The 23,798-nt window shown below is 41.9% G+C and overlaps 1 protein-coding gene across 3 annotated transcripts in view; it reads left to right on the top strand.

Moving 5' to 3' along the window:
- Positions 1–23,798, top strand: part of LOC112215648 (plexin domain-containing protein 2) — a 208,812-nt gene that overhangs the window by 146,051 nt on the left and 38,963 nt on the right. Inside the window, exons 12-14 of one of the 3 annotated variants that reach the window (XM_042299154.1) lie at positions 1,508–1,546; positions 14,051–14,214; positions 15,706–18,836. In XM_042299154.1, the coding sequence (XP_042155088.1) occupies positions 1,508–1,546; positions 14,051–14,214; positions 15,706–15,825 (323 nt within the window). In that variant the 3' untranslated portion in view covers positions 15,826–18,836. Of the gene's footprint in view, positions 1–1,507; positions 1,547–1,698; positions 4,159–14,050; positions 14,215–15,705; positions 18,837–23,798 lie in introns of those variants that run through there. The other 2 variants (XM_042299153.1, XM_024374850.2) reach the window with 2 other exon arrangements.

The following is a 23,798-nucleotide window of genomic DNA, read 5'->3' as shown; positions in this document are numbered from 1 at the left end:
AACATCCCCAAATGGATGTACCAATCCCAGTTTGCCCCTTTTAAAGACTTTGGTGATATGAGCATAGATGCCTTGAATGCTGGAGAGAGGTGGAGAGGAGTGTAAGAGAGGTCCAGCTGAGAGACGAAAACAAACCCCAACGATACTGGAGGTCAGACACGCTGAGGAGCAGGGGTGTGAGCTGTGAACAGAGACTGTGTGTGTGTGTGTGTGTGTGTGTGTGTGTGTGTGTGTGTGTGTGTGTGTGTGTGTGTGTGTGTGTGTGTGTGTGTGTGTGTGTGTGTGTGTGTGTGTGTGTGTGTGTTAGCGTGAAAAAGCCAGGAGGTCTGTCTGTCTGTGGTATGTGCTGTGAAGCTGACTCACAGAAAGAGCCTCACACTTCTTGACAAGCACAGAGGATCAGTTTTCTGATCCGCCCCAGTCTCCTCAGCTATAGAGGTCCAAGGTCAAGTCAGGCTGGATACTGGGAGCAATGGTGGGGTGTGGGCAGCTCTCTTTTCCCTCTCCTGTTCCCTCCCACTGTTCCTTCTTTAATACTGTATCCTGTATGAGTTCAGATACTGTGTGATGCGGCTTTGAGGAATCTTCACTGTCACAGTTTAATGTCATCCTATGATAATTGTTCAAATTCATGACACTGGCACAAGATTGGTTATCGAGTTTGATTTCCTACCTCGCTGTCATACACCTTATCTCATAGACCGTGGCATTTCTTAGACTAGGAAATTATTCTAGGAAATGGTTGCATGCATTAAACTATCTTTGATCTTGGAAATTGAAATACATTTACTTAGTTGAGACCCGTTTTGAGATGGTGCAATGGCACCCATAGCATTTTACCGGCTCATGTACAGTATGTGGCACATTTGCATAATGTGAATCCTATGGGGTGTGTAAATTCATATCACACCTCTCACAGTGAATTTAAATGTTTCATAGTTGCTTAAACCCAGACTGCTTCTTGCTCTTGCATTATGCATGGGAGAGCATTATATCCCCTCCAAACAGACATTGAGTAAATTCACTTTTCAAATGAAGATGATCTAGTAATGAAATATAAACTGGAAAATAAAAGTTACATTTGTCTATAAACCTGTGTAATGACCGCTAATGATTATTTCTGAATATCTGATTCACATTCTTTACCAGTATTGAGGTTAATAGTGGTTGTTGTTGTCAGGCAGCTCTGAGCTGTGGGCATAGAGATCCTATAATTCATATAATAGACATAGGGATTCTGTACGTAATTCTCTGGCTGTGGGGATATTCACAAACCACAGACAAAACAGAGGTCATAATATGTAATGGTGTCTCTCTCTCCATCTCCCTCTCTCTCTCTCTCTCTCTCTCTACATCTCTCTCTCTCTCTCTCTCCCTCTACATCTCTCTCTCTCTCTCTCTCTCTCTCTCCCTCTACATCTACATCTCTCTCTCTCTCTCTCTCTCCCTCTACATCTCTCTCTCTCTCCCTCCCTCCCTCTTCCTCTCTCCCTCTCTCTCTCTCCAGATGACACCAAGATTGCTCTGCATCTTAAAGACAATGGAGGTAAGCCTCTGTTTTCCCCATTGTATATATCCCTTTCCCTGTTCCTTTGACTGTTCCGTGGTTGTGTTTTTCTGTGTAGATGCATGTTGTGTGTTTATGTCTACGGCTCTGTTTATATCCAAGGCTGCTGTCTGTGTATTTACCGCTGACAGATTGCTCTGCTTTCTGGGGAGGACAGGCCAAGGGAAGGAGCGGCTCATTGAAGCCGTGTTGAAGCACCTCATCCAGAGGCTGATTTGAAATGGCTAACTGTACCAAGTTTTGGGATTGGACTGATCAATCATGGTGTCTACATGTGTCCCCCAAATGGCAGCCCATTCCCTTCATAGTGCACTACTTTTGACCAGGGACCATAGTAGTCCACTACATAGGGAATAGGGTGCAATTTGGGATGCAGACTTTGTGGGTGTTAGGGGGGAGAGAGGGGTTCATAGTTGCCTTAGGAATGCTAGAGCTTCATAGTTGAAGGAACGCTATGTCAGAGGGTTGGTGAAACGCAGACTGAAGCTCAATGTGAATGTCAGCAAGTTCTTGAAACCACTACTCTTAGAACTGGTGCGTTTACCAAAATTAAAACATCATTAATTTGCCCTGGTTGCCTCCAAATTAAATAAATAGCACTGTGAAAAAACACAATTTGGAGTCCGGACCCTTGACAAATTAACTCAATGTCATCAGGACTTTGAGGGGGATTCCAGTATGAGGGGTATTTGAGAAGAGGTGGGTGTGGTCAACAATCTCACACACATTTCCATTTCAACAGGATGTAGGTACTACCGGTATATGGTCGACTCTGCTACGCACACACCTCACCACAGCAGGGTATCTATTTAACAAAATGAACTGTTTAAATAACATTTTCTGCTGATTAGCTACACCCACTCTGTGTGTGTGAGAGAGAGAGAGAGAGAAAGCAAGAGTGTTAGACTGACATTTGAATTCCAAAATTAGTCTCAACTCCATCACTTCGTGAGTAAACCACACAAATATTTAATTTCCTCCCAGAGAGGAATTGGAAATCTGTGTCTCTAATCGTCCTTACCCAAACATTGCCTATCTCACTCGCTGGCTCGTGGCACAGCCTCTTCCCAGATGTCGGACAAGATGAAATCTCTGCGTGCCCATTTTCATTTGGGAGAAACCGGACCTGTTTAACGGGATGCGTCCCAAATCGCACCCTTTGCTCTGTGGCATGCACTACTTTAGACCAGGGCTCATAGGCTCTGGTCAAATGTAGTGCACTATGCGGGGAATATGGTGCCGTTCGGGACCTAGTCACTGTGTGGGAAGCGTGCTGGGAAGGGATTTGGGCCTAAGGTGAAAGCCAAAAGGGATGGAGGGAATGAGCCAGTGTGATCACACTGAAACCACAGAGCCGAAGGTTGCTGCAGCCCAAACCACACCATGTCTTTAGGTGCACTCTGCACGTGACCGATTACAACCACAAACCAGCCATGTGACTATAGGGAGAGGCTGTCTAAAGTAATGGTGGCTATGGCTTGGCTGGTGTTAATGCCGCAGACTCCAACACGCGTCTACATCGAACAGCATAAGTTGGCAACCGGTCTACACAGCCTCTAGCTTTTCCCACTGTCATCCACTCTCACCGGCTGTTCAATAGCATTTGAAAATACTACACAGCAGACATACAGTGCGTCAAGCAACGTGAGCTGTGGATTGCGAATTTGATATCTGGTGCATCTTATCCGCTCCACTCTGCTTTGGGCTTGGACACACGTTCACATTCCAGTGGGATTTCTATCAGATCCAGCGGTGTGCGTGTCCTTTCACCTTGGGAAACACGGAGCACGGCAGGAAAACGCTAAGGCGATTAGCCTTGGCCCGAGTGATAAGATGAGGGACAATCTGGACACAGCCTACTGTCTCACTGCAGAGGCTACGCGAGGACGACAGGGCACCCCTTATCCTCCGAGCGCGATGAGACAAAGTCATCTCTCCCTTTTGGGTTGCGTCTCCATAAGGCAACCCGTTAACTGTATCGGTCACTGTTCTCCCTGGCCAAAAGCAGGGCTCTACAGTGAACCCGTTGCCATTTGGGAGACTATGTGTCGACGAGCTTCGCTAGCCACGTTAGCCAGGATGAGAGGATGGCTGTGGCCCCGTGACACTTGTGCTGTCAGTAACGTGGCCCTAAAAGCGCAGCGTGGTCTGGGTCCACGCGGTCATTCAGTTCATCTTCCCTGCCCAGGCTCTGTGTTTCGCTGTCTGAAGGCTCGGTAAGTACAGCAGGTTTATGTGCCGAGAGCGTTTATGAGGAGAATGGTGATTGGTTGATCATAGGGAGATGGTTCGAACTCCAGCCATGACCTCCGCAGTCCCAGTCCCATTCATGTGGCTGTGTCCTGATGTGACTTTGCTTCGTTATACTGCAGAAACCAATGTAACCTTAATTTCAATGTCTGCTTTGCCAATAGCACTCCTATATAGTGCACTACTTTTGACCAGAGCCCTATGGGGCTATAAATAGAACAAATAAGGTGTCACTTGGAACACGGCCCATACCTTTCAAAGCCATGCCTGCAGTGTTAACAATATCTAAAGTTCCATGCATAATAGTTGTATCTTTCATCAATGTTTATTATGAGTATTTCTGTAAATTGATGTGGCTCTCTGCAAAATCACCGGATGTTTTGGACGCACCAATGTAAACTGAGATTTCTGGATATAAATATGAACTTTATCGAACAAAACATACATGTATTGTGTAACATGAAGTCCTATTAGTGTCATCTGAAGTTCATCAAAGGTTAGTGCTTTTTGTGACTCCTCTCTTTGGCTGGAAAAATGGCTGTGTTTTTCTGTGACTAGGTGCAGACCTAACATAATCGTTTGGTGTGCTTTCGTCGTAAAGCCTTTTTGAACTGGGATTAACAACAAGTTTATCTTTAAAATGGTGTAAAATACCTCTATGTTTGAGGAATTTTAATTATGAGATTTCTGTGGTTTTGAATTTGGCGCCCTGCACTTTCACTGGCTGTTGTCATATCGATCCCGTTAGCGGGATTCAAGCCATAAGAAGATAAACTTCTCCTTAATGCAACCGCTGTGTCCGATTTTCAAAAAAGCTTTACCGAAAAATCACACCATGCAATAATCTGAGTACAGTGCTCAGACAACAAAACAAGCCATTACAGATATCCACCATGTTGTCGAGTCAACAAAGTCAGAAATAGCATTATAAATATTCACTTACCTTTGATGATCTTCATCAGAATGCCCTCCCAGGAATCCCAGTTCCACAATAAATGTTTGATTTGTTCAATAAAGTACATCATTTATGTCCAAATATTATATGTCCAAATAAATATTTTTCACACGGGCAAGTCCAGGTGAAAGTTCAGACAAAAAGTCATATTACAGTCTGGCGAGAAACATGTCAAACGAAGTATAGAATCAATCTTTAGGATGTTTTTATCATACATCTTCAATAATGTTCCAACCGGAGAATTCCTTTGTCTGTAGAAATGCAATGGAACGCAAGCTAACTCTCACCTGAACACGCGTGATCAGCTCATGCCACTCTGGCAGACCTCTGACTCATTTAGCTCCCATTCCCCCCTCCTTCACAGTAGAAGCATCAAACAAGGTTCTAAAGACTGTTGACATCTAGTGGAATCCTTAGGAAGTGCAATATGACCCCATAGACACTGTATATTTGATAGGCAATGACTTGAAAAACTACAAACCTCAGATTTCCCACTTCCTGGTTGGATTTTTCTCAGGTTTTTGCCTGCCATATGAGTTCTGTTATACTCAGACATCATTCAAACAGTTTTTAGAAACTTCAGAGTGTTTTCTATCCAAATCTACTAATAATATGCATATATTCATTCATTCATCCAAGCTTCTCAATACTGCCTCCAGCCATAAGAAGGCATAGTCATCCACTTTCATGATCAAGACACTGTGACTATATTTTCAGGCTATTGTTTTTGCCAGCTTTCAGCTGTGTGACCCAATGTGAATAACGTGGATTCATTCACACCCCTGTCTCTGCAGCCAAATGGCTTAGATGTGCCTCTCGCTTACCCACACCCAAGGAAATCTCCCTCCACCCCTCCTACAGATGAGACCAGATTAACCTGTCAGTCAGATGAAACCTGGGTCTGTGTCCCAAAGAGCACCCTGCTCCCTATATAGTGCACTACTTTTGACCAGAGCCCTGTGAAATGCCCCTATGGGCCCTGGTCAAGCGTAGTGCACTATATAGGGTGCCATTTGGGACACAATGTGTTTTCCACAGCAGTAGACTGGTCTGTGAGGTTGTTATGGGGTTGTTGGTTAGCCACGCTGGGCTGTTGATTTCTCTTCCCTTCTCACTCTGAGCACTGGGCAGGAGACCCCTGCAAACACTTCAGACCAACAGCTTAGCCTAGCCGCTACTGTCGAGAAGCTGCCTCCAACTGTGTGAGGCTTGGCAGTTGGACTCTGTACTTTTCTCCCAAACACAGACAAATTGCCTTCCAGGGAAAAAAGTGAGAAAAGAAAGGGGCTTTCCAGCTCTAGTTTCACTGCTGGTGGTATTTATTGGGTGTCAGTTAATATTTCTAGACAGTTTAGGTTTTATGACGTAGTTGAAAGAGGATTTTTGCTTGAGCCAAATGGGTCATACACCTCCTGCTAATGAGAAGGGGATGAATGCGAAATGAGTCAATGAGGGACTGATGAAGGATTTGCCTGATTCATTCAAACACAGTGGCTAAGAAATTTTGTAAGGAGAGATTTTGAGTAGTGCTGTGGTGGGGGTGAAATCGTTATGCTCTGAGACAAAGGGCTCACACAAACACTGAGTCTCAAGCTCTCTCTCATGCATACACGCACACTCACACGTACACACACTTATCCGTCCACACACGATAAAAGTCCTAATCCTAGGAACATATACATTACACATATACATTGAGTACAGTTTCTGTTAATGTACAGTAGGCTACCTGCTTTTGTTTTGGTGTTCTATAAGGCTAGCATAGTCCTAAATAAATAGTGGGCTTGGATGGTCGGGGCAGTGGTGTAAACAGCACCATAAATCCCTGTACAATCACAATTGACCTATTTAACACCACATCCAAAGGGGTTCTTCGGCTGTCCCCAAAGGAGAACCCTTTTTGGTTCCGGGTAGAACCCTTTTTGGTTCCAGGTAGAACCCTGTTGAGATCCAAGTAGAACCTTCTGTGTAAAGGGTTCTACATGCATCTCAAAAGGGTTCTACCTGGAACCAAAAAGGGTTCTTCAAAGGGTTCTCCTACGGAGATAGCTGAATGACCCTTTCAGGTTTTAGATAACACCTTTTTTTCTAAGAATGTAGAAAGGCGAAGTGAGTCATTTTGACCCATCATGAATTTCACATTGAAATATCTCTTCCATTTTTAGTCATGCACCCCCTCCCTCCTTGACTTTTCCTAAGGAAGTCTATTTAACATGTTAGAGTTGTTAAAATTTTGAAATCACAAGCAGAATTTGTGTTATAAGACGTTTTAAGAGGACATGTAAAAATACAGGTCACATACAGGTCACATACAGGTAAGACGTTTTGATTTCCATTTATACTGAACAAAAAAAATATATAAACGCAACAACTAAAGTGTTCGTTCATGAGCTGAAATAAAAGATCCCAGAAATGTTCCATACGCACAACAATCTTATTCCTCTCAAATTTTGTACATTAATTTGTTTACATCCCTGTTAGTGAGCATTTCTCCTTTGCCAAGATAATCCATCCACCTGACAGGTGTTGTGAGGACAGACGCTGGTGACGAGAAGCAAGTACAGGGAGTGGACATTTAATGAAATACGGACAGGAACAGAATACGGACAGTGTCTGGACAGGGGAAAACAAAACGATATTACTGCTAACACGGGGATGAAACAGAGGAAACAGACAGATATAGGGAAGGCAATCAAAACGTGAAGGAGTCCAAGTGAGTCCAATGAGCGCAGATGCACATAATGATGGTGACAGGTGTGCGTAATGAAGGGCAGCTTGAAGCCCTCGAGCGCCAGAGAAGAGAAGTGGGAGCAGGCGTGACAGTACCCTCCCCCCCCTAGCACCTGGGCGAGCCTAATGGGCTGGCCAAGGCGCGGAAGCCGAATGAGCCGGCGGAGGCGCGGGAGCCCGATGAGCCGGCTGAGGCGTGGGAGCCTGAGGAGCTAGCTGAGGCACCCCCTGGTTCCTACGGCAGCGGCACCTGAGGCATGACGTGGGATGGGTGCCTGCCGAGCCAACCGAGGCAAGGAAACCTCTCGAGCCAGCAAAGGCGTGGGAGCCCGACGAGCCAGCTGAGGCACCCCCTGGTTCCTACGGCAGCGGCACCTGGACCAGACGTCCCCAACAAAACAAAAAACTAAAACCTCCCTGAAGCTTTGAATATGGGTATCAGCATTCTGTGAGGACAGACGGTGGAGACGAAAAGCAAGTACAGGGAGTGAACATTTAATGAAACACAGACAGAAACAGAATACGGACAGCGTCTGGACAGGGGAAACAAAACTACATTACTGCTAACACGGGGATGAAACAGAGGAAACAGACAGATATAGGGAAGGCAATCAAAACGTGAAGGAGTCTAAGTGAGTCCAATGAGCGCAGATGCACATAATGATGGTGACAGGTGTGCGTAATGAAGGGCAGCCTGGCGCCCTCGAGCGCCAGAGAGGGGAATGTTTTATTTTATTTAACCTTTTATTTAACTAGGCAAGTCAGTTAAGAACTAATTCTTATTTACAATGACGGCCTACCCTGGTCAAACCGGGACGACGCTGGGCCAATTGTGCACCGCTCTATGGGACTCCCAATCACGGTCGGATGTGATGCAGCATGGAAGCGGGAGCAGGCGTGACATATCAAGAAGCTGATTAAACAGTATGATCATTACACAGGTCCACCTTGTGCCGGGGACAATATAAGGCCACTCCAAAATGTGCAGTTTTGTCACACAACACAATGCCACAGATGTATCAAGTTTTGAGGGAGCGTGCAATTGGAATGCTGACTGCAGCTCTGTTGCCAGATAATTTCATGTAAATTTCTCTACCATAAGCCGCCTCCGTTGTTTTCGAGAACAGGCCTCACAGACCACGTGTGTCCACGCAAGCCTAGGACCTCCATATCCGACTTCTTCACCTGCGGGATCGTCTGAGACCAGCCACCCTGACACCTGATGATACTGTGGGTTTGCACAACTGAAGAATTTCTACATAAACTGTCAGAAACCGTCTCAGAGAAGCTCCTCACCAGGATCTTGACCCTACTGCAGTTCGGTGTCGTATCTGACTTCAGTGGGCAAATGCTCACCTTCGATGGCCACTGGCACACTGGAGAAGTGTGCTCTTCACAGATGAATCCCGTCAAAGGCGCAATGTGGGCGAGCGGTTTGATGTCACACCAGATACTGACTGGTTTTCTGATCCACGCCCCTACCTTTTTTTTAAAGGTATCTGTGACCAACATATGCATATCTTTATTCCCAGTCATGTGAAATCCATAGATTAGGGCCTAATACATTTATTTCAATTGACTGATTTCCTAATATATTAACTTTTAAATTTGTGTTCAGTGTAGTATCAGAAAGAGCATATTCTGAGGATTGCCAAATAACTCTCAAAATTGAAGAGATTAGCTCTATTTCAAAATATAACTTTTTCCAAGACTTAATCCCACTCCATATTGTCACGACTTTCGCCGAAGTTGGTCCCTCTCCTTGTTTGGGTGGTGTTCGGCGGTCGCCGTCACCGACCTTCTAGCCATCACTGATCCATTTATCATTTTCCATTGGTTTTGTCTTGTCTTCCATCACACCTGGTTTCAATCCCATCAATTACATGTTGTGTATTTAACCCTCTGTTTCCCCTCATGTCTTTGTCGGTGATTGTTTGTTGTATGTTTTGTGCAAGTCATGTTCTGGTGTGCGACGGGTTTTGTACCCTTTTATATTATTTTTGTATACATTGGTTTTTGGAGTTTTTTTTAGCATTTATTAAAGTGCTCCGTTTATACCAAGTTCACTCTCCTGTGCCTGACTTCCCTGCCACCAGCACGCACCCATTACACAAATCCCTGAATGGAAATGATGTTATTTGCTGGCACTACCAGTTGCTTTGACTACATGAAAAAAAAAACACAAATACAGCAACACTGTGGACAATGTACTATCAGATAATTCAGAATGCAAATAAGATAAGATTTTTTGTTGTTGTTGGTCTGTATGACTAAGAGATACTCTTTTGCAATTACGTTGTCTTGATACCTGTAGCACTTTGTTTTCCTTTTGCTCTCAGCCCTGAACCTGGCACTTTATGGTCATTGCATGGTTGAATGTGATTACAGGTTACAGATCTTCTTTTGTTTACTCAACTTTCCGTGTGTTACCTGAACTTTTTTGTCGGCCCAGACATTGCTCCAACACAACACAACGTAGGCAAAAAATGACTTGTCAACTAGAAAGGATTATTTTGGCATCTTACCTTAAAAAGAAAAGAAAAAAGGCTGTGGAACTGGTTACACACACACACTTTCTCATGTTGGAGCTAAGTTTGGGCCAACTAAAAATTTTAAAATCAGGTAACACTTGGACCGAAAAGCTGAGTAAAACAAAAAAAAAGGCTGTGTAACCAGTTACTTAATAATAATTAGTTGAAACAACTAGATTTGTGGGTGATTTTCATTTTTTTTTTTTTTTTACAGTGTATGCTAATAATCAATGATTGGCCACGCTTTAGCAAACAGGTGTGATTAGCACTCTGGACCTCCCTGTTTTCCTGTGTGATTATGGAGATCAATAATGCAAAGAGCCATGAGAGAAGGAAGCTGGCTGGGGCACTGATGAGTGGCTAGTCACTAATTAAACCAAGAAAGAGAACAGAAAAGAAAATAAGAAAAATACTGTAAAAAATATATAAACATATGATCTCAATCAATAAAAAGATCCAGGAAGGAATGTTGCCATAAATCTGTGGGAGATGAGAGATCAAAGCTGTGGCCATTTGTTTTGTAATCACTTCATTTGCTCACTCCTGCTATGATCGATGGGACAGCCACTGCGACTCTTTCTCTCTCACACACACGGGAATCAGACATAAGAATATAGAACAGGGTGTTCCAATGTACTTGTTCCATTGCCATGTGATGCTGTGACTGAGTGAACTGCTTGCCAATGCTATCTTATTATCAGGTTAGTGGTAGTAGTAGTAGTAGTTGTTGTAGAGTTGTAGTTGTAGTAGTACCTAATTAAGTGATAATGCCTTCGAAGCCGGTGTTTGCAGGATATATTGGCATGTGTGTTCTTAGGCCCGAGTCTAAGTCAAACCATGTCAATATATCCTCCAAACACCGGCTTCGAGGGCATTACCACTTTTATACAATGGGTTACCAACATATTCAAATAAAAACTGAATTTGTATTAATTTATTCATATGATTTCATCCTTCCACGAGACATAGTCCCAACACAAATCTAGGGATTGCTACCTAAACTGGCTTGTCAGTCGTTCATTCTATCGGTTCGATGGCCAGAGACACAACACATTCGTTAAGTGTTTTTGTTCCAAATCTATGAACGCGACCCAGTCGTTCGTTCTAAATGTTCCGTCACAGTCACGTCAAACAGTGCAGTCAAAATAACAGCAAAGGAGCTGCATTTGCGTTCGTTTAAGCTGTTTTCTAGTGAGTCATTGTGGACACATCCATAAAAATTAGCTAATGATGCGCGATTTCACCTGGCATAGAACATTTGCTCTCTCCCTGGGTCGGGCTTGAACAGTTTTGTAAAGAAGAATGGTAAAATATTGCCAAATCTAGGTGTGCAGAGTTGGTAGAGACCTATCATAACAGACTGTTTGCTGTAATTGCTGCCAAAGGTGCTTCCACCAAGTATTAATTCAGGGGGTTGGAGACTTCTCCAATTATGATATTTCGTTTTTGTATTTTTAATATAATTGTTCACAATAAAAATGAATTATAAGCAGATTATGGTGTGTAGATAAGTGGAAAATCCTTTAAATGGATGAAACTCTGAGGCACTGACATAACAAAATGCGGAAAAAAAGTTCAAGGCCGTGTAAACTTTGTGTAGGCACTGTATATCAGTTCCAAAAAACGTAATTGTACACATTAACATCATTAAGCTCAAAATGATGTTCTCGGAACATGAATAAAACTTTCTATAAAAACCACAAGAAAACTAAACATTCAGATAATGTTCTAAGAATGTTATTTAAAAGCATATACAGTCCGTTCTCAGCATCAACAAAACTCTCACTTTCCTCTATCTTGTTAAGTGAGTTCAGGTGTGTTGACCGCACTGAGTAATTGGCCACAACTGTTCTTAATGAATGTTTGTTTCTTTTGAAAATGGGGTCTGTTTGAATAGACCAAAATGAACAGCTTTGTATGCATAAAAAAACATGACATGCTCGCTCCATCCTGGTGGCACAGTGGACTAATTCCATGGATAGAGAACCGAAGATCAGAGGTCTGAATTGATTGATCATAAGTCATTGATGCCGTGTCTCAATAAACAAGACATGTGTTTGCATGATTAATGCCTGAGGAAATCTATTTCCATGTGTCCCATCTGTGCTTAGAGTTATAAAAGTTGTGAAAGTTTTAAGGAAGTTATTTGAAAACTTCCAAATGATCTATCATTTCCATTCTCGGGAACATGAATAAAACCTCCCAGGAAAACTTAAGGAACCAGAGTAAAACGTTTTCAGAACCTCCCTGCAACCAAATAAGAAGCGTTCACTTCTGTTATCAGCACGTTTAAAAAACATTTCATTTTACCGGTCAGGAAATGTATGCCTTCGTTCCCACAACCAATGTGAAACCAAAATGCAGTATATTCTCACAACCAATGTAAAACCAAAATGCAGTATATTCTCACAACTTCCAAGGAACCAAATGTGCTAACTGCTCACTCTGCAGGCCTTAACGCTAAAATCAGTCTTGTTTTTCAAATACGTTTTGGAATACTGACTGTCCAAACAACAAGTTACAAGTGACCAAATCAGATTTGTGTGTGATATGACAGCAGTCATTTGCTGACATGGTAACGACAGGTGTGTGCTCAGGGGTCTAGGCTGATTGGTGGTGCGTGTGCTTCCTATCACTCAGAAGTTATGTGGCAAGTTACAGTGACAGCAATGCCTGCCAGGGGATGTTTTCTAGTTACTTTGAATGTTCAAAAACATAGAGTAAGAACACCTTTAAAGCCTCAAAGGATAAGATTTTTAAAAAACAAGTCATTTTTGGCTAGCCACAGCAGTGACCTAGCTAGCTAGTTGGCAGTTTAGATTTCAAGCACAGTCATTCACTAATTTGTTTGTAAACGATTAACAAGCTACTTAGCTACCACATGTTCTTGTCAAACTGTCAACAGAGTAGCTAGCAAGAAACAAGATATGCCAAATAACAGTCTAAAAACCACTTGAGGATAAAATAAACTAGATTTGACCATTCAGAAACAAGTCGCATGGCCAGGAATCAGATTTGTGTCCGACTTCAAACCACCCAATAAGGTGGTTTGAAATGTGGCTTGAAATATCCGATTCCATGTGCTTTTTGTCAGTTCAGTCTGCAGGGAAAGAACAGATTCGAATCAGATATGCAAAAAAATTTGGATTTGAGTCACTTCAAACTGCCAATGTGAACAAGGCTTTAGTGATTCAGAACACATGAATTTACTGGTAGCCAATTAGGCCTGGCCTTCAAGATGACAGTGCACATTCCTTTAGGCTCTCTGTAGGACAGCCAATCATTATGGAGTCTCCTCTCCGTACACCCATCTTATCAAACTGGACTGTCATTACTGAAGAGTGCCTGATAACTTTCGATATCTCCATCCATAGATGCATCTCTCCTCCTATCCAACAACACCATGAGCTAACCTTGGTTTGGGATTATCTCTTGTGCATCAGCTGTAGCACGTTGCTCATGAATAGCTAAACAGGTTATGCCACAACAATGCTAATCTCCTTCCAGACACTCGCACGCACGCACGTGCACACGCACGCAGGCATTCAACCGCAGTGTCGGTTAACGGCTGAGCCGGATCCGGAATGTTCCATTGTTTTCAGAAAGAAAGAGAATCTCATGTTAGTTGACGGTAAGGATTAAAGGATAATATTGAAGGTTTGTTTTGTTTTTGGGACAATAGGAAAACACAATTAACTTTTCTGGGGGGGTTGAACTTGAACCTGGCCCTTTTCGTTTCTTGCATGGTTAAATGGTTGAACGGTAATTGCCATCAGAGTAAGTATGATTAGACTGAGGCTGAACAAGGCCGTGCATCATGACATTTGGTCAACTTCATTTCTTGATCACAAGCGCCAGGCGTGTTTATTAAGACAGAAGCCCTAGTGACAACAGAAGAAACAGAGACCAGCAGCACCCACGAATGACAAGTGTCCCCTACTGTTCAATAGTAGAAATGCAGGGAAGGCCTGTGCTCAAGAGAGAGATTCTAAAGTGGGTTTTCCTGTGTTACTCTAGCGATGCCAAAGGAGAGTGCTGCGGAGAGGAAGGACACACACCCACTGCACACCGGCCTGATCCTGGGCATTCTCGTGGTCTTGCTCATCATGGCAGCCGCAGTCCTGGTCACTGTCTACATCTACCACCACCCTACATCAGCCGCAAGCCTCTTCTTCATCGAGGTGAGCCTGTACCACTATGTGGCTATCTCAACATTCAAACGGTGTGCTGTTCAATCCCTGTGTGCTCCCTTCTCCCTGAATCTCCTCTTCGCCTGTCTCTAATGGTGTCTCATATGTCTGTCCATAAAGCATGCAAAATATGAAAGAAGAGTGACTCTCCCCCCAAAAATGTAATTTAAGCTTATATACAAAGACAGGTATTGCTTTGACTTGTCAACAGTCCATAAGTATCCACTGGGTTTAGAAGTCCCTTCGTCCTGGACTGTCTTTATTGGCTGTTCAGTTATGTCCCCTGAAGTACCTTAGAACAGCAGGCTGAGACCCATGCTAGCCTAAGGGTAGTACAGTATTACAACAACTTGTGAGGGAGTCTCTCTCTCTCTCTGTCTGTCTCTCTCTGCCTGTCAGGTTTGATTATGATGTGTGCTTTCCTAACCTACCCCAGCAGATACTTCCTTCCAAGGTCAGGCAATATGTCTGCCAACCACTAGACGCCCGTATGTCAGAGTGGAATAACAAACTACTCCCACTGTGTTTCTCTGTATGCATCCCTAATTACACCCTATTCCCTATTTAGTGCACTACTTTGTCGACGGGGCTCTGGTCAAAAATAGGGCACTATATAGGGAATAGGGTGTCATTTGGGACCAAAGCTCTGTCAGGCCCTCCAAAAAAAAGAAGAAGTCATAATCTGGTCAGCGTTCATTACACTTTATCCCTGTTTCTCCAACTCATAAATATGCATGATTACTTTCACAGGGCGCAGGCAGTGAAACAAGGCTCCACATGGTTCTTTGATGATAAATGCCTACGAAAGCTTTGGCAATGAATTGGTTTTGGTTTCATTTGTACCGTTTGGAGGTCGTAATGAGACTGATTGATGTTTAAACATCGAGAAAAATAAATGACAAATGCGTAATCTTCAAGGTCATTATCGCACAACGAGCCAATCCCTCATCAAGGAACAATTTTCTCAGAGAGAATTCAAATGCTTCTCCCTCGGAGCTCTCATCACTCACTGAGTGGTTTAGTACATGGCATATATCAAACGGCGAGAGCGTGTCAATTAATGTCATAACATTTACTCCCAATACATCTGTTTCAATCACGCATACCTAAGAGGTTATTAACTCTGGAAATGTCATATATTATATTTCGCTGTCTGTAATACAATGTGCTCGCTTATTTCTACCGCTATACATCCATATATATGTAGCTCCGGGGGGGAAGTTTTCCCTAGGTACAGATCTAGGATCAGCTTCCTCCTCACCTAATCCTAACTTTAACCATTAGTGGGGGAAATGCTAAACTAACCCAGGATCAGCATTTAGGGGAAACAAGAAGAACGTGATAGCTACAGAGAGAGCTCAGCTGAAATAGGGTGTAGCACAGTGACCTAACCCTGGGCACAGGTCAGTGGCATTGCAGACCTTTGAACTTTGACCCTAGTCTGTCACCTCAATGACCTCTAATCCCTCTCCCCTTCTCCAGAGACGTCCCAGCAGGTGGCCGGCCATGAAGTTCCGTCGAGGGTCGGGTCACCCGTCCTACGCGGAGGTGGAGCCCGTGGGCCAGGAGAAGGAGGGCTTTATTGAGTCTGAGCAGTGCTAAGGGGCATGCACCGCTCCCCCCCAATGCGACTGATTGACGCTGGTCTCTTGTTTTGTCGATTCAAACGCTCACTGTCAATGTTGTGAAATGAGATGAGAAAATCGTGGTGGTGTCACTTTGAAATCCCCATGCTTTTTTTCTGGTGGTCTGAGAGTAAGGCCTTGTGTTTGGTGGACTACCACGGTGAACCTTCAAACCTGGCTTGTTCAACAGAGAGCTGATCTGAGAGCTGCTGAGGGAGGGTCACTGCCAGAGGGACTGTGCTGTGGGAAAACCTTAAACTGATCTCAAGTCAGTTCTTCAGTCCAAGCCCAAAGTCTTCGAACACTTCACACTCACGGTGGTGAACGTTACTGACTTCTTGGGGACGGAGTGAACGTAACGGTGTCATTGAGTGGGTTGTACAGTGTGACTGCCCTACACTGGTGGTGTGTGATGTGAGGGGGGAGTAGTAGGAAGAATTATACAGTATATTTTTCAGAAAGAATACCGAGTATGTGAACAGAGATCTTGACTTTAAATGTTGGTGAGGCTATATAGGCCTTTATATATCCTTTGAGGTTTTGCTAATTTACTGTTCCATGTTGGGTTTTTTTCTGTTGCTTTTTTAACTGGGGTTTTATTATTCCTTATCAGTGAGGGGATTTTGTCTTGCTTTCCACTACCATAATAAGGCTTCTTTACCATAGCTTTTTACTTCATAGGGTGGTTCAATAGTGTGATATGCTCCTGCTACTGCCCCTCATCCCACCCAGGAGTAGCAGGCTTTTGTTGGTATCTCTTTTTTTTACATAAAGTTTGTTTCATTTTTTTAAACGTTTAAAAAAATATATTTTTTACATTGATTTCAGTACTGCCGTGCCATTCTTCCCTGACTGGAGTTTGCTCAACATTCTTTCCTTGACTGGAGTTTGCTCAACATTCTTTCCCTGACTGGAGTTTGCTCAACATTCTTTCCCTGACTGGAGTTTGCTCAACATTCTTTCCCTGACTGGAGTTTGCTCAACATTCTTTCCCTGACTGGAGTTTGCTCAACATTCTTTCCCTGACTGGAGTTTGCTCAACATTCTTTGCCTGACTGGAGTTTGCTCAACATTCTTTCCCTGACTGGAGTTTGCTCAACATTCTTTGCCTGACTGGAGTTTGCTCAACATTCTTTGCCTGACTGGAGTTTGCTCAACATTCTTTGCCTGACTGGAGTTTGCTCAACATTCTTTGCCTGACTGGAGTTTGCTCAACATTCTTTGCCTGACTGGAGTTTGCTCAACATTCTTTCCCTGACTGGAGTTTGCTCAACATTCTTTGCCTGACTGGAGTTTGCTCAACATTCTTTGCCTGACTGGAGTTTGCTCAACATTCTTTGCCTGACTGGAGTTTGCTCAACATTCTTTCCCTGACTGGAGTTTGCTCAACATTCTTTGCCTGACTGGAGTTTGCTCAACATTCTTTCCCTGACTGGAGTTTGCTCAACATTCTTTCCCTGACTGGAGTTTGCTCAACATTCTTTCCCTGACTGGAGTTTGCTCAACATTCTTTGCCTGACTGGAGTTTGCTCAACATTCTTTGCCTGACTGGAGTTTGCTCAACATTCTTTGCACAAAGTCTTTCATGCACATACATCTTTATTTCATTTGGTACAATTGCAAAATTGCGAGACAGGCGCTTTTGTGAGTGTGTGTGGTTGTGTGTATGCATGGTCTAAACGTGAGTGAGCGTGTGTGTGTGTGTGTTTGTGTGGTTTTTGTGTGATTGGATATCAACCTGCTTGTAGGTGGGTCAGTTTGAGCTGGGTCTGTGTAATTGATGCTGAGTGGTTGACCAGAGGTACTTTTACATAATTTTATTATAAGTTTGGGACATACCTGGCTTGAGTTTGCCTGGGTTTTGATTTTATGTGTACAATGTGGTTTTCAAGTAGTTTGACCTAGGGGCGTCAATTGGGTATGGCAGTCCCCATACCCTAGCTCAATACTAACAATTTAAAATAGGCTACTAAAATCATTCCAATCCCGATTTACAAGACAAATGCAGTATAGCAGTATTAGCGGGGGTGGCTTTAGCACCAAACATCCATCGGAATGGGATGGTGAACAGCACAACATTTATTTTAAAACAGTGTAGAGGTAGAAGATTGCTGTAGGGTGGCTAAGATGCTAGGTAACTGTCGTTTGACTTGGAATGAAATGAGTTTTTAATCCCACATCTGAGCTAGGGCATCGCAGCTAATTGCTGTATGACGTGTTTGAGGTAAATTTCATTTTTGCTGTTCTCCAAATAGCATTTCGTACTTTTTAAATTGTGTAGAAATGCATTAAATAAGCTTAAAAATGTATGAAAATTGCTTGGAATCACCCTTTCCCCGTCACTTTGCCATACCCTATGTTTGCCATACATTAGAGTGGCGGAGAGGTCTAAGTCACTACAGACCCTAGTTCGATCCCAGGCTATATCACAACCATTCATGATAGGGAGTCCCATAGGGTGGCGAACAATTTGCCCAACGCCGTCCAGGTTAGGGGAGGGTTTGCCCGGGCTAGGCCGTCATTGTAAATAAGAATTTGTTCTTAACGGACTTGCCTAGTTAAATAAAAAATGTAAAAAGCTGAAATGATGACCCTGGTTTGACCTGCTGCTGAATCGGATCTTGTACAGGACTGGAGAATATGTCTTACTGTTCTATGGAGTGAGAAATCTGCCAAAATGTTAAACGAATGTAACATTAGAATCGTAAATCACTTTGGGGAGATTTTTGGCAGATATCTAACCCCATACTGTTCCAGCTCTTGTTCTATATTAATGGATGTCATTTAAACCTAGCATAGCATAGTGCCTTCACAAAGCATTCACACGCCTTGACTTTTTCCACATTTTGTTGTGTTTCAGCCTAAATTTAAAATGCATTAAATTGAGATTTTGTGTCACTGGTCTACACACAATACCCCATAATGTCAAAGTTGGAAATATGTCTTTCGAAATGTAATTACAAATGAATTAAAAATGAAAAGCTGAAATGTTTTGAGTCGATAAGTATTCAACCCCTTTTGTTGTGGTAAGCCTAAATAAGTTCAGGAGTAAAAATGTGTTTAACAAGTCAAATAATAAGTTGCATGGACTCACACTTTGTGCAATAATAGTATTTAATGACTACCTCATCTCTGTACCCCACACATACAATTATCTGTAAGGTCCTTCAATCGAGCAGTGAATTTCAAACACAGATTCAACCCCAGAGACCATAGAAGTTTTCCAATACCTCGAAAAAAAGGTCACCTTTGGTAGATGAAAAAATAAAATAATGTTGATTATCCCTTTGAAGTTATTAATTACACTTCGGATGGGGAATCAATACACTAGTCACTACAAAGATACAGGTGTCTTTCCTAATTCAGATGCCGGAGAGGAAGGAAACCGCTCAGGGATTTCACCATGAGGCCAGTGGTGATTTTAAAACAGTTAGAGTGATAGGAGAAAACTGAGGATGGATCAACAACATTGTAGTTTCTCCACAATACTAACCTAAATGACAGAGTGAAAAGAAGGAAGCCTGTACACAATACAAATATTCCAAAATATAAAAATAAAGCACTAAAGTAAAACTGCAAAAAATGTGGCAAATAAATAAACTTCATGTCTGTCCTGACTACAAGCATTATGTTTGGGACAAATCCAACACATCACTGAGTACCACTCTCATATGTTCAAGCATGGTGGTGGCTGCATCATGTTATGAGTATGCTTGTCATCGACAAGGACTAGGGAGTTTTTTTAGGATAAAAATAAATGAAATAGAGCTAAGCACAGGCTGAATCCTAAAGGAAAACCTGGTTCTGTCTGCTATCAAACAGACACTGGAAGACAAATTCACCTTTCAGCAGGACAATAACCCAAAACAAAAGGCCAAATATACTCTGGAGTTGCTTACCAAGACGTAATTGAATGATCCTGAGTGGCTTAGTTATAGTTTTGTCTTAAATCGGATTGAACATCTATGGCAAGACTTGAAAATGACTGTCTAGCATTGATAAACAGCAAACTTGACAAAGCTTGAAGAGTAATGCACAGAAATGGTACAATCCAGCTGTAATCGCTGCCAAAAGGTGATTCTAACATGTATTGACTCAGGGGTGTGAAGTATATAGAGTACCAGTCAAAGGTTTGGACACACCTATTCATTCAAGGGTTTATTTTTTATTTTACTATTTTCTACATAGTAGAATAATAGTGAATACCTCAAAACTATGAAATAACACATATGGAATCATGTAGTAACCAAAAAAGTGTTAAACAAATCAAAATATATTTTATATTTGAGATTCTTCAAAGTAGCCACTCTTTGCCTTGATGAAAGCTTTGCACACTATTGGCATTCTCTCAACCAGCTTCATGAGGTAGTCACATGGAATGCTTTTCAACAGTCTCACATGCTGAGCACTTGTTGGCTGCTTTTCCTTCACTCTGCAGTCCAACATACACACTATACACACATATGCACATAGATTTAGTACTGTAGACATGTGGTAGTGGTGGAGTAGGGGCCTGAAGGCACACAGTGTGTTGTGAAATCTGTGAATGTATTGTAATGTTTTTAAAATGGTATAAACTGCCTTAATTTTGCTGGAACCCAGGAAGAGTAGATGCTGCCTTGGCATTGCAGACCAACTCATCCTAAACCATCTTAATTGGGTTGAGTTCAGATGATTGTGGGGGCCAGGCCATCTGAAGCAGCACTCCACCACTCTCCTTCTTGGTCAAATAGCCCTTACACAGCCTGGAGGTGTGTTTTGGGTCATTGTCCTATTGAAAAACAAATGATAGTCCCACTAACACAAACCAGATGGGATGCTGTATTGCTGCAGAATGCTGTGGTAACCATGCTGGTTAAGATTACCTTGAATTCTAAATAAATCACTGACAGTGTCACCAGCAAAGCACCCCCACACCATAACACAAACTCCTCCATGCTTCACGGTGGGAACCACACATGCGGAGATCATCCGTTCACCTACTCTGCGTCTCACAAAGATACGCTGGTTGGAACCACAAATCTCAAATTTGGACTCATCAGACCAAAGGATAGATTTCCACCAGTCTAATGTCCTTTGCTCGTGTTTCTTGGCCCAAGCAACTCTCTTCTTCTTATTGGTGTCCTTTAGTAGTGGTTTCTTTGCAGCAATTCGACCATGAAGGCCTGATTCACACAATCTCCTCTAAACAGTTGATGTTGAGTTGAGTAAATGTTACTTGAACTCTGTGAAGCATTTATTTGGGCTATAATCTGAGGTCTAGTTAATTGCAGATTTCTGAGGCTGGTAACTCTAATGAATGTATCCTCTGCAGCAGAGGTAACTCTGGTACTTCCTTTCCTGTGGCGATCCTCATGAGAGCCAGTTTCATCATAGCGCTTGATGGTTTTTGTGACTGCACTTTCAAAGTTCTTGAAACTTTCCAGATTGACTGACCTTCATGTCTTAAAGTAATGATGGACTGTTGTTTATCTTTGCTTATTTGAGCTGTTCTTGTCATAATATGGACTTGGTCTTTTACCAAATAGAGAATGCCAAGAGTGTGCAAAGCTGCCATCAAGGCAAAGGGTGGCTACTTTGAAGAATGTCAAATGTAAAATATATTTAGAATTGTTTAACACTTTTTTGATTACTACATGATTCCATATGTGTTATTTCATAGTGTTGATGTCTTCACTATTATTATACAATGTAGAAAATAGTAAGAATAAATAAAAACCCTGAAATTAGTAGGTGTGTCCAAACTTTTGACTGGTACTGTATGTAAATGTGATATTTCTGTCATTCATTTTCAATAAATTTGCTAAAGTTTCTAAAACATGTTTTTACATTGTCATTATGGGGTATTTGTGTAGCTGCGTGAGAGAGAAAAACATTATTTAATGCATTTTGAATTTAGGCTGTAACTACAAAATGTGGAATAAGTCAAGGGGTATGGATACTTTCTGAAGGCACTGTATAAACAGGGGCTTAAACCTTTGTAGATTGCCTCAAAACATGTACAGATTCAGGTTATGAATGAAAAATCTTGCATATTACATGTTAGATTGTTACTATTTTGTCTTTCTTTTTGAGTGGCCTCTCTCTTTTTTCATTCAAATGTGAAATAATGAATCAATCATTACATATCTGCTGTTGCTGATCGATATACAGGACAAGGCTTTCACGCATTGATCAAATCAAACAAAAACAATTTTGTTGCTTCATACTTATGATTTACAGTACCAGTCAAAAGTTTGGACACACCTACTCATTCAAGAAGTTTTCGTTATTTTTACTATTTTCTACATTGTGGAAGAATAGTGAAAACATCAAAACTATGAAATAACACATATGGAATCATGTAGTAACCAAAAGAGTTTCAAACTAATCAAAATACAGTTGAAGTCGGAAGTTTACATGGAGTTATGTTTGAGTCATTAAAACCTCTTAAGGTTTAGCCCCTTTTTTTCAATTTTCACCTAAAATGACAAATCTAACTGCCTGTAGCTCAGAACCTGAAGCATGGATATGCATATTCTTGGTACCATTTGAAAACAAACACTTGGAAGTTTATGGAAATGTGAAAGGAATGTAGTAGAATATAACACCATAGATCTTGTAAAAGACAATACAAAAGAAAAAACGAAGCGTTCTTTTGTATTTTTTTTGTACCATCATCTTTGAAATGCAAGAGAAAGGCCATAATGTATTATTCCAGCACAGGTGCAATTTAGATTTTGGCCAGTAGATGGCATCAGTGTATGTGAAAAGTTTGACTGATCCAAAGAACCATTGCTTTTCTGTTCAAAATGAGGTATCAGGACTGCCCAAATGGGACTAATTTGTTTATTAACTTCTTGACGCTACCCATCCCTGTCGCAGAGTCATTTTCGTCAGCAACCGCTGAATAGCATAGCGCCACAGTCAAATAATATTATAAAAAAATATTAATATTCATGAAAACACAAGTGCAATATTGCAAAACACAGTATAGCCTTTTGTTAATCAACCTGTCGTCTCAGATTTTGAAATTATGCTTTACGGCGAAAGCAATCCAAGCATTTGTATAAGTTTAGCGATAGCCTAGCATAGCAATATGTACACTTAGCATCAGGAAGCTTGGTCACGAAAATCAGAAAAGCAATCAAATGAACCATTTAACTTTGATGATCTTCGGATGTTTTCACTCACGAGACTCCCAGTTACACAACAAATGTTCCTTTTGTTCCATAAAGATGATTTTTATACCCAAAATACCTCTGTTTGTTTGTCGTGTTATGTTCAGAAATCCACAGGAATGAGCGGTCACGACAACACAGACGGAAATTCCAAATAGTCTCCATAATGTCCACAGAAACATGTCAAACGTTTTTTATAATCATTCCTTAGGTTGTTTTTAAAATATATATTCGATAATATATCAACCAAGTGTGTAGGTTTTTCAATAACACCGGGTGGAACAATGGCCGCTTTACTCTGTAGCGCAAAAACTCACTCTGAGAGCCCCCACCTATCCACTTACGCAATGTGATCTTTCACGCTCATTTTTCAAAATAAAAGCCTGAAACTATGTCTAAAGACTGTTGACACCTTAGGGAAGCCATAGAAAAAGGAATTTGGTTGATATCCCTTTAAATGGAGGATGGGCATGCATAGGAACAGAAGGGTTTCAAAATAAGAGGCACTTCCTGATTGGATTTCCCTCATGGTTTCGCCTGCAATATCAGTTCTGTTATACTCACAGACAATATTTTGACAGTTTTGGAAACTTTAGAGTGTTTTCTATCCTAATCTGTCAATTATATGCACCTTCTAGCATCTGGTCCTGAGACATAGGCCGTTTACTTTGGGAACGTTATTTTTCCAAACATAAAAATAGTGCCCCCTAGCTTCAAGAGGTTAAGAACTTTTCATGTTCAGAATTGTGCACTCTCCTCAATCAATAGAAAGGTATTTTTTCACTGTAAC

Source organism: Oncorhynchus tshawytscha, linkage group LG16, assembly GCF_018296145.1.
Source record: "Oncorhynchus tshawytscha isolate Ot180627B linkage group LG16, Otsh_v2.0, whole genome shotgun sequence".
NCBI classification, from domain to species: domain Eukaryota; kingdom Metazoa; phylum Chordata; class Actinopteri; order Salmoniformes; family Salmonidae; genus Oncorhynchus; species Oncorhynchus tshawytscha.
Note: the sequence above shows the minus strand (reverse complement) of the source record. Positions and strands in the feature narration are given on the sequence as shown.